We start from the raw sequence: 12,030 nt of genomic DNA on the forward strand, positions 1-12,030 counted from the left end.
TAATAGGGTGATATGGTACTACAAGGTCATTAAGATAAGATGGGGCCTGATTATTTAAGACCTTGTATGTGAGGAGCAGGATTTTGAATTCAATTCTGGATTTAACAGGAAGCCAATGAAGGGAAGCCAAAACAGGAGAAATCTGCTCTCTCTTTCTAGTCCCTGTCAGGACTCTTGCTGCAGCATTTTGGATTAGCTGAAGGCTTTTCAGGGAGTTTTTTGGACATCCTGATAATAATGAATTACAGTCATCCAGCCTGGAAGTAATAAATGCATGAACTAGTTTTTCAGCGTCACTCTGAGACAGGATATTTCTAATTTTAGAAATGTTGCACAAATGGAAGAAAGCAGTCTTACATATTTGTTTAATATGTGCGTTGAAGGACATGTCCTGGTCAAAAATGACTCCAAGGTTCCTCACAGCGTTACTGGAGGCCAAGGTAATGCCATCCAGAGTAAGAATCTGCTTAGAGACCATATTTCTAAGCTTTTCAGGGCCGAGTACAATAACCTCAGTTTGATCTGAATTAAGAAGCAGAAAGTTATGCATGAGGGAGACCTGCCTGGAGCCAAGTGTCGTTCCCCATAGCACTCCTTTTATTGTGGTTACATGAATATGCATAGGGTCATTAACATATGACGTCTACATAGGTATACATGTGAACAAAGAATACTGTGTGTGGGGGGGGGGGGGGGGTCAGAGTGTGACCCCATAAATGACTTCCCTAAACCTGCTGGTCTGGAAGTCCAACAGTTCATCTAAACAAAAGGCACTTAGCATAAAACAGATACAGCCACGTTTATCCTGCCATAAAACAATAAAACAAGGTACGACCTCTTCCCATGCTCCCAGGATGTAGGCGTGCATTCCAGTGTGGAATACACACCAAGCCTTTGCAGCCTGCTAAAGATCACACATCCTATCAGTACACAATTGATTATACACCTCTAAGAATATATGGTTAAATATTTCTAAGCATAAATGACAATCAACAATACAAAACCTAACAGCGGGGCTCAGGCAGCTCCGCCCACACAGTGACAGTGAAGCAGGTGAAGAGTAATAAATGAAGACAGCAGACAGGATTTGATAAGCTGATGTACAAACATGTAGAAACGGGTCCATACAGACTGAAGCGTGTCTCCTTTGCATCTTCCATATTTGATACTGAGAGTTTCCAGAAGAGCAAACATCAAACACGCCTCCAAACATGTGACGAGTCAGACTGACATCATTTCTACAGAGAACAGTGTGAGCTCTCAGCAGCTCACTTCAATAAGAAGGACAAAGTGCAGCAGGAATGACTAAACCCACTAACAGTCTGATATCCCCGTGTTCCTGTTGTTCTACAGCATCATCATTAATGCTGCTCCACCACCATCACTGCAGCTGACCAATCAGCTTCTGTCACGTCATGTGACGCTCTGTGACTCAGACTGGAGAAATGCTAAATGGCTAACCTGAAGCTAACCTGAGAAACAGTCAAAGTACTGATGATTCCTACAAAGTGTGTGTGTTCAGTATGAGATGAGTGTGAACGAAACCATGGAGGAGCGGGCCGTGGCTGCTCTCACAAACGTTTGCTGCAGGGGCGGAGCTACAGAAATGCTCATAGGGGGCAAAATCAAAGCCATTATTGTTGACACATATGCAGCTGTTACATCCTGTAATATGCATTAAATATGGTTCAAATACATTAAATGCATTAAATATACATGTTTCATATAAATACAGTCTACAACTGTGTTTTCTTCAGCCCACATAAGGAAACAGTTGAGTCAGATAAAGACAGAAGGCCTTTTCCACGTCCATCTGCTCAGTGTTAAAGTGCTGATGATGTTCAAGCTCAGGCAGCAGGAGGGATTTCTAAGCATCCTTCACTGATCCACAACAAAGGTCCAGAGTTTGATCCGTCCTAGTAGGACAGGAAACATACTGATAAGAGTTTCAAAGTGTCTTTGTAAGCAGACATGATTGAAATGAGCCAGTCTGAGTTTGGTTCCTGCAGTTTGTGCTTCATAAACAGAGCTGAAGCAGAGGCAGCGTGTGCCTGCAGGTGAATGTACACTGCTGTTATAAGAGCTGTGGAAACTCAGGTCAAAAGGACGTGACCATACTGCTGACAGTTCCAGGACAGTCACAGAGTTACAGCATCATTTGTGAACATAAAGACAGAAAGCTCATCCAAATGCTGGGATTAAAAGTCTGTCCTGGTGGTGTCCAGTCAAATACGTCTCTGTGAAAGCTTCAATCCAACAGGCTCCAAAGTCCTTCTGCTCATTTCCTCGCCGGGTTCTTGATGCTCCTGTACCATCTCTCTGTCATCCTCCTCGCTCCCTCTTTGCACTCACAGTCTTTGTGCATCATTAACACTCACATGTGGAAAACCAAAGTTTTACTGGGCAGAAGATGATCATCAGTGACGCTGTCTTTAAAACCCTCTTGTTAGAAATGTTCGACTTTAATGTGAAACATTCAGAGTTTTTTCTCTTGTTGTGTTTGTTTGAAGCTGCTTCCTGTTGGCTTCAGCTGTTTGGAGTTTCCATTTTCTAAACTTCTACATTCTGAACCTTCTTCAGCTCTGAACAGATGATGAAACACTGAATGATTTCAAGCTCTTTGTCTAATAAACTTACATCTTTCATTCTTTATACAGATTGAAGGGCTGTGGTTTGTCAGATATTGGCCTTGATTATCTGGCAGCAGCGCTGAAGTCCAACCCCTCGTATCCCACAGAGGTGGAGCTGAGTGGAACCTACAGCAACCTGAAGGATTCAGGAGTGAAGCATCTGTGTGGTTTCCTGGAGAATCCACGATGTCGATTTGAAACTCTGAGGTCAGTCAGCATGTTTTAGTTGTGCTGAGATGAATATGATGTGAAAGTTGTGCTGACACTAAACTGCAGACATCAGGCTGATATTATACTGATCCACACTGAGGATCTTCATGGTAAAGTCTGTTTTCTTCTTCTCTGGTTTAGTCCATTGACTGCAGCAGAACAATGTTCACATTTCAAACAGTGATACTCAACGTATGGCCCGCGGCCCACACGCGGCCTGCCCACCTTTCCTGATTCAGAGAGAGGGGACCCTGATTAACTGTGTAGCTTCTTCCTCACAGTTCTAAGTATCAGACACAACAATGAATAATCCACAGCTGACTGTCTTTAGCAGGTCAAAGGTCACAGCACACAGCACTCTGTGAAACAGTTTGGAGCAGGAATTCTTGCACATTTACAAACTGACACTGCTGCACGGCATGCTGGGTAATGCTAGCTGCTCAGGTATGGGCGTGCTAACGGCTGTGAGGCTCTGTGGCTGCAGAACACTGAAGAAGAGAAAAGAGAGTTGGAGGATGAAGAAAAGAGGCGGAGATGAAGCAGAAGTTTAGCTCCAGAGAGGAGATGTGTCTGTGTGGGTGGGTGATAGGTTTGTAGCTTGAACCTATTCGCTGGAACGTTGAAGACAATATAATTACACAGCAAGCAAGACACGAAGTAGGCAAAGTTCTTCTTGTTACTCATTCAATTCAATTTTATTTATATAGCGCCAAATCACAACAAAAGTCGTCTCAAGGCGCTTCATAGATACAGAGAAAAACCCAACAATCATATGACCCTCTATGAGCAAGCACTTTGGCGACAGTGGGAAGGAAAAACTCCCTTTTTACAGGAAGAAACCTCCGGCAGAACCAGGCTCAGGGAGGGGCGGGGCCATCTGCTGGTTGGGGTGAGAGAAGGAAGACAGGATGAAGACATGCTGTGGAAGAGAGACAGAGGTTAATAACAGATATGATTTAATGCAGAGAGGTCTATTAATACATAGTGAGTGAGAAAGGTGACTGGAAAGGAAAAACTCAATGCATCATGGGAGTCCCCCGGCAGCCTACGTCTATTGCAGCATAACTAAGGGAGGATTCAGGGTCACCTGGTCCAGCCCTAACTATATGCTTTAGCAAAAAGGAAAGTTTGAAGCCTAATCTTAAAAGTAGAGATAGTGTCTGTCTCCCGAATCCGAACTGGAAGCTGGTTCCACAGAAGAGGGGCCTGAAAACTGAAGGCTCTGCCTCCCATTCTACTTTTAAATACTCTAGGAACAACAAGTAGGCCTGCAGAGCGAGAGCGAAGTGCTCTAATAGGGTGATATGGTACTACAAGGTCATTAAGATAAGATGGGGCCTGATTATTTAAGACCTTGTATGTGAGGAGCAGGATTTTGAATTCAATTCTGGATTTAACAGGAAGCCAATGAAGGGAAGCCAAAACAGGAGAAATATGCTCTCTCTTTCTAGTCCCTGTCAGGACTCTTGCTGCAGCATTTTGGATCAGTTGAAGGCTTTTCAGGGAGTTTTTTGGACATCCTGATAATAATGAATTACAGTCGTCCAGCCTGGAAGTAATAAATGCATGAACTAGTTTTTCAGCGTCACTCTGAGACAGGATATTTCTAATTTTAGAAATGTTGCACAAATGGAAGAAAGCAGTCTTACATATTTGTTTAATATGTGCGTTGAAGGACATGTCCTGGTCAAAAATGACTCCAAGGTTCCTCACAGCGTTACTGGAGGCCAAGGTAATGCCATCCAGAGTAAGAATCTGCTTAGAGACCATATTTCTAAGCTTTTCAGGGCCGAGTACAATAACCTCAGTTTTATCTGAATGAAGAAGCAGAAAGTTATGCATGAGGGAGACCTGCCTGGAGCCAAGTGTCGTTCCCCATAGCACTCCTTTTATTGTGGTTACATGAATATGCATAGGGTCATTAACATATGACGTCTACATAGGTATACATGTGAACAAAGAATACTGTGTGTGTGTGTGTGTGTGTGTGTGTGTGTGTGTGGGGGGGGGGGGTCAGAGTGTGACCCCATAAATGACTTCCCTAAACCTGCTGGTCTGGAAGTCCAACAGTTCATCTAAACAAAAGGCACTTAGCCTAAAACAGATACAGCCACGTTTATCCTGCCATAAAACAATAAAACAAGGTACGACCTCTTCCCATGCTCCCAGGATGTAGGCGTGCATTCCAGTGTGGAATACACACCAAGCCTTTGCAGCCTGCTAAAGATCACACATCCTATCAGTACACAATTGATTATACACCTCTAAGAATATATGGTTAAATATTTCTAAGCATAAATGACAATCAACAATACAAAACCTAACAGCGGGGCTCAGGCAGCTCCGCCCACACAGTGACAGTGAAGCAGGTGAAGAGCAATAAATGAAGACAGCAGACAGGATTTGATAAGCTGATGTACAAACATGTAGAAACGGGTCCTGAAGCGTGTCTCCTTTGCATCTTCCATATTTGATACTGAGAGTTTCCAGAAGAGCAAACATCAAACACGCCTCCAAACATGTGACGAGTCAGACTGACATCATTTCTACAGAGAACAGTGTGAGCTCTCAGCAGGTCACTTCAATAAGAAGGACAAAGTGCAGCAGGAATGACTAAACCCACTAACAGTCTGATATCCCCGTGTTCCTGTTGTTCTACAGCATCATCATTAATGCTGCTCCACCACCATCACTGCAGCTGACCAATCAGCTTCTGTCACGTCATGTGACGCTCTGTGACTCAGACTGGAGAAATGCTAAATGGCTAACCTGAAGCTAACCTGAGAAACAGTCAAAGTACTGATGATTCCTACAAAGTGTGTGTGTTCAGTATGAGATGAGTGTGAATGAAACCATGGAGGAGCGGGCCGTGGCTGCTCTCACACACGTTTGCTGCAGGGGCGGAGCTACAGAAATGTTCATAGGGGGCAAAATCAAAGCCATTGTTGTTGACACATATGCAGCTGTTACATCCTGTAATATGCATTAAATATGGTTCAAATACATTAAATGCATTAAATATACATGTTTCATATAAATACAGTCTACAACGGTGTTTTCTTCAGCCCACATAAGGAAACAGTTGAGTCAGATAAAGACAGAAGGCCTTTTCCACGTCCATCTGCTCAGTGTTAAAGTGCTGATGATGTTCAAGCTCAGGCAGCAGGAGGGATTTCTAAGCATCCTTCACTGATCCACAACAAAGGTCCAGAGTTTGATCCGTCCTAGTAGGACAGGAAACATACTGATAAGAGTTTCAAAGTGTCTTTGTAAGCAGACATGATTGAAATGAGCCAGTCTGAGTTTGGTTCCTGCAGTTTGTGCTTCATAAACAGAGCTGAAGCAGAGGCAGCGTGTGCCTGCAGGTGAATGTACACTGCTGTTATAAGAGCTGTGGAAACTCAGGTCAAAAGGACGTAACCATACTGCTGACAGTTCCAGGACAGTCACAGAGTTACAGCATGAACTGCAAACATGAATAATGACAGTAGATGTTTGTGTGAAAGTGCTGGAAGCAAATGAGTGTGTGATGTTCTTTCAGTGTTGCACTTTGTAGACGCTCCCTGAGCACTGGTCTCACAGCCAGCTGCACATAGAGACCAGTGTTGTTAGTCCAGGTCAGAAGATGACTTGTTGGAATGAAAATGAGCTTGTAGTTTGTCTGCTTTAATAATGTGACTGGAAAAAGGTGTTGGACTTCAAATATGTCCATTTCTGTCACACTTCACCTTTAAAAGTGAAGCCATGTGGTTCCTGGAAGGAAAAACACGACTTTTTCAAGTCTTTGTCCTGTTTTTATGAGAAATGTACGACTTTAATGTGAAACATTCAGAGTTTTTTCTCTTGTTGTGTTTGTTTGAAGCTGCTTCCTGTTGGCTTCAGCTGTTTGGAGTTTCCATTTTCTAAACTTCTACATTCTGAACCTTCTTCAGCTCTGAACAGATGATGAAACACTGAATGATTTCAAGCACTTTGTCTAATAAACTTACATCTTTCATTCTTTATACAGATTGAAGAGCTGTGGTTTGTCAGATATTGGCCTTGATTATCTGGCAGCAGCACTGAAGTCCAACCCCTCGTATCCCACAGAGGTGGACCTGAGTGGAACCTACAGCAACCTGAAGGATACAGGAGTGAAGCATCTGTGTGATTTCCTGGATAATCCACGATGTCGATTTGAAACTCTGAGGTCAGTCAGCATGTTTTAGTTGTGCTGAGATGAATATGATGTGAAAGTTGTGCTGACACTAAACTGCAGACATCAGGCTGATATTATACTGATCCACACTGAGGATCTTCATGGTAAAGTCTGTTTTCTTCTTCTCTGGTTTAGTCCATTGACTGCAGCAGAACAATGTTCACATTTCAAACAGTGATACTCAACGTATGGCCCGCGGCCCACACGCGGCCTGCCCACCTTTCCTGATTCAGAGAGAGGGGACCCTGATTAACTGTGTAGCTTCTTCCTCACAGTTCTAAGTATCAGACACAACAATGAATAATCCACAGCTGACTGTCTTTAGCAGGTCAAAGGTCACGGCACTCAGCACTCTGTGAAACAGTTTGGAGCAGGAATTCTTGCACATTTACAAACTGACACTGCTGCACGGCATGCTGGGTAATGCTAGCTGCTCAGGTATGGGTGTGGTAACGGCTGTGAGACTCTGTGGCTGCAGAACACTGAAGAAGAGAAAAGAGAAGTGGAGGATGAAGAAAAGAGGCGGAGATGAAGCAGAAGTTAAGCTCTAGAGAGGAGCTGTCACTGTGTGGGCGGGGCTCAGGCAGCTCCGCCCCCACAGTGACAGTGAAGCAGGTGAAGAGTAATAAATGAAGACAGCAGACAGGATTTGATAAGCTGATGTACAAACATGTAGAATGATGGTGGCAGCTACAGAAACAGGTCCATACAGACTGAAGCGTGTCTCAGTCTGAATGTACACTGCTGTTATAAGAGCTGTGGAAACTCAGGTCAAAAGGACGTAACCACACTGCTGACAGTTCCAGGACATTCACAGAGTTACAGCATCATTTGTGACCATAAAGACAGAAAGCTCATCCAAATCCTGGGATTAAAAGTCTGTCCTGGTGGTGTCCAGTCAAACACGTCTCTGTGAAAGCTTCAATCCAACAGGCTCCAAAGTCCTTCTGCTCATTTCCTCGCCGGGTTCTTGATGCTCCTGTACCATCTCTCTGTCATCCTCCTCGCTCCCTCTTTGCACTCACAGTCTTTGTGCATCATTAACACTCACATGTGGAAAACCAAAGTTTTACTGGGCAGAAGATGATCATCAGTGACTCTGTCTTTAAAACACTCTTGTTAGAAATGTACGACTTTAATGTGAAACATTCAGAGTTTTTTCTCTTGTTGTGTTTGTTTGAAGCTGCTTCCTGTTGGCTTCAGCTGTTTGGAGTTTCCATTTTCTAAACTTCTACATTCTGAACCTTCTTCAGCTCTGAACAGATGATGAAACACTGAATGATTTCAAGCACTTTGTCTAATAAACTTACATCTTTCATTCTCTATACAGATTGGAGCGCTGTGATTTGTCAGAGATCAGCTGTGATTATCTGGAAGCAGTGCTGAAGCTCAACCCTTCGTATCCCAGAGAGGTGGACCTGAGCTCCAACAATCTTCAGGATTCAGGAGTGAAGCAGCTGTGTGTTCTTCTGGAGAATCCACAACATCAAATTGAAACTCTGAGGTCAGTCTCCACGTTTTAGTTGTGCTGACACTGTCGATCTGTGGAACTAAAACCTTTATACAGGAAGTCTGGTTCAGCTCTTTGTAGACCTTCTAATCTCTGATGCTCTGAGTCTTACTCAGTAGATGATGCAGAGTTGTGAAGCCGATGTGGGTGAGGACACTCGCCCAGCTCTAACTACTTTGACGTCCAGGCGGCTTCCCTGCTTGTCCTGATACAAACAAACCTGAGTAACCTTGCAGGTCAGATCTCATCAGTCACACCTGTTATGGCAGCTCTCCTCTAGATTGTAGTTCTTGTTAACCTGGGATGGTTTTAGAAGCCTGGACCACAGACTGCAAGGGAAGATATTACTGGGAAAGGCCAAAGCAACCTATTAGACCCATTAAACACTAACATAGATGAATACTCAGATTTAAACCTTTATTGTTTCACAAAGGGTTAAAAAGGGAACGTCCACAGTTTAGACTGCAGCAGATTTTATTAAAGCAGTTTGACAGGAGCAAAGCAAAAACACAAAGAATAAGTGTTTCACATATTAATACATATAACATAATAATAAAAGAAAAGCAAAATAATGATACAAAAGAATGAAAAAGTTGTCCAGAGCAGCAGGATGTCTGAGGTCTGCAGAAACACAAAAACACAGCAGCTAAAAATAGTTGTTGAAAGAAAACGAGGTGGGAGCTGCTGATTCCTGAGCTTTGATACTGGATTAGCTTCAGTAGTTATTCCCATCACTGCTGTAGGAGCTACATTTAGTCACAGCTGATTGTCTCCTTTGACCAATCAGAAGACTACTGTTGTAAAAACAAGCAGACAAAGAACCAATGAGAGTGAAGAACAGGATAAAGAGCTCGTGTGATGGAGGCAAAGCAATAATCAGCAGACTGTAGCAGTTTCTATCTGGATGAAAGTAGAAGGAGCTCAGCGGAGCTCAGTCCCATATCTTTGGTTAGAAACAACATCAGTGATTTCCTGCTGCTCGAGATGATTCCAGCAGCTCTCATTACAGCAGCTGATGAGAGAAACAGCTGATGGCTCACAGCTCGTACACTGTTGGATCTCCAGATGTTCACGTGGCTGAAGTCTGTGAAGAAACTGTGGTCCACGTAGTTCACACGGCCTCAGATTGGACCGAGCTCCATGGATCACTGCAGCATCCTCAGCTGGTACATGGACGTCTCTGCTCCTCAGTCTTGGAGCCCCTGCAGGTCCGTCCACACCACCAGGGTCTTCTCACTCACCTTTCCTTTGTCCTCGTCCTTCATCGGCCGTGCTGTGTCTTTGTTCCTGCGGTGTTGTTCCCACGATGCAGCGCTGATGTTCCCTCCTTGAATGCACAACAAGTACGGTGCTGGTCTTTCTCGGGTGGAGCAGAGACAGATTGAAGTCTTTCAGGCTTTAGTGCCGACTTCCCTGACAGAGGCTGGACTCCATGGTCTGCACAGGAGGCTTCTACACTGTGTGGAGGTGACTCCTGGACTTGAAGACAGGCTGCAGGTACATGTGTGATGAAGTGGACCTACAGCAGTGTGATGGAGCTGCAGGTGTGAAGGAAGTCCTGCTGTCCTGTCCCACCCTCATCTTTGCTTCCTCTGTCTTCTCTGGACTTGTCCTCCTGTTTCAGAAACAGCACTGCTTCATGCCGAGGGTGGACGGGAGCGTTGGCTCTGATTCTTTTACCGTCCACCACAAGGAGACACTGATGCTGACCTCCTGATTCATCTGCATGTGTTCTGCTTCACACTGCTCACCTCCACCAAAGACTTCACAAACATCTTCTTTCTTTGAGTCCAGTTTGTCCCACAAACACTTCCAAATCTCCTCCTCTGAGATTCTGCAGCTTCTTGCAGTGTGACTCAGCTGACTTCTGACAGACCACAGACTGGCACAGCATCCACATGTGTCTCCTTTCAAACAGGCTCTTGATGTTTCCTCCCACATCATTCTGGCCTCTCAGTCTCCTTTGTTCTCCAGCTCTGTAGCTCCAGCTGGTGAAGCTTCAGTTTTCCATGTTGGTAACAGTAAACTACAGCCTCTGCTGTCAGCTGGGTAACTAAACAGAGCTGCAGCACGTCTCTGCGGTGGTGCTACATCCAGCCTGCAGACGGCCGTCTACATGTTGTAGTGGTTTACAGTCGCCAGGGGGCGCTGTCCCAGCCATGCAGGCAGTGGGCTGCTCTGCTTGTGCTGTTGTTGGTGAAGCTGAAGTGAAAGCGAGAGTTAAAACACTGAACAGTGTCCACTGAGCTTCTTATGCTATTCTCATGCTCAAAGAAGTTTAACAGGAAGGACGACTCGTCCATCAGGCGTCCAGCTGTCCGTGACGTGTCCACAGCAGAGTGTGACCGAGGCTTCATGCTAACACGCACACATGAAGCTAATACCACCACGAGCAGCTGCTCAGTGGATTTGGAGGACAAATGTCTGCAGCTTCTCACAGGCAGTATGCAGAATGTGGATCTCCACAAAGACTGTGGAGAGCTCGTCCCACACTCTAAATCCACACTTGTCTGCACAAAACTTCTCACACGTTCCCGTCACAAGTGTCTTCTAAGTGAAGCTACCAGGTTCAGGTCCAGCTTGTTTATCTGGAGCTGCAGGAGATGATCCATCCTCACAAAGCAACACAGCAGATATGCAAACACACAACACAACCAAAGGATTCTCTCTGCATGTCTGTGGCTGATGCTGCTGGAACGAAGCTGTTTGAAACCTTGTTGTTCTGCACTTTGGGACCAGAAGAGGAAACTGAAGCTCTGTGCAGAGGGTCCAATGGAAGCAGCCAAGCGCTGTAAGTGTCTGCTGTACAGGGATGCTGGTTCAGCTGTGGCTCAGTTTCACATTGTGACTCAATAAAAGCAGCAGGAAATCAAAGCTTGATGCTTTCATCAGTGTGGAAATAAGAAAGTTTCCTGTGACAGACGCTGGAGCTCTTTCACTCTCAGCTTCACAGTTTCAGCTTCAAACTTCTTCCAACATGTTTCTAACACGGCCACATTCCACCTTAATGGAGCTGATATCTTGTGCATCAGCACATTTTCTAAAGGCAGCGATCACATCTTTAGTTTTGGATGTTTAACTGCAGATTGTTTATGTGTTTATAGCACATTAATTACAGCAGCAGCGTTGACCACAGTGCTGTACAAGAATCCAAAATAACGATTAAAATAACTCCTAATATTAATATCACACATCAAATATCAAATAACTCTCATGCTGTATTAAAAGCCAGTGAATACAAATGTGTTTTCAGAGCAGATTTACAGAGACTGACAGCAGGAGCTGGGGCTGTTCGATAGAACGATGTATATATGATGACCATATGAAAACGTCTATCGTTTCATATCACGCTCTTTGTTTCCTGCTTATGTGTTTGTGTTTTCCAGATAAAGCTTTCAAAATAAATCTGAAGATCCTGTTGAGAGTTTTCAAAATAAACACAATACATTACTGCGGTCGCTCGTTTATCGAGTTACGTTCTA

At 44.3% G+C, this 12,030-nt stretch overlaps 2 protein-coding genes across 2 annotated transcripts in view; both read left to right on the plus strand.

Moving 5' to 3' along the window:
- The window catches only part of LOC309701485 (NACHT, LRR and PYD domains-containing protein 12-like), a 1,029,495-nt gene that overhangs the window by 486,893 nt on the left and 530,572 nt on the right, over nucleotides 1-12,030 (plus strand). The gene's annotated exons all lie outside the window — the stretch shown is intronic.
- On the plus strand, nucleotides 1,972-10,265 carry LOC309700399 (ribonuclease inhibitor-like; the record flags this gene model as incomplete). The annotated part of the gene is made up of 6 exons (XM_082523918.1): nucleotides 1,972-2,057; nucleotides 2,658-2,837; nucleotides 6,850-7,029; nucleotides 8,369-8,542; nucleotides 9,994-10,045; nucleotides 10,173-10,265. The coding sequence occupies 6 exons, from the start codon at nucleotides 1,972-1,974 to the stop codon at nucleotides 10,263-10,265; spliced, it is 765 nt and encodes a 254-aa protein (XP_082380044.1).

Source organism: Aulonocara stuartgranti, assembly GCF_965226115.1.
Source record: "Aulonocara stuartgranti genome assembly, chromosome: 23".
In the NCBI taxonomy this organism is placed as follows: domain Eukaryota; kingdom Metazoa; phylum Chordata; class Actinopteri; order Cichliformes; family Cichlidae; genus Aulonocara; species Aulonocara stuartgranti.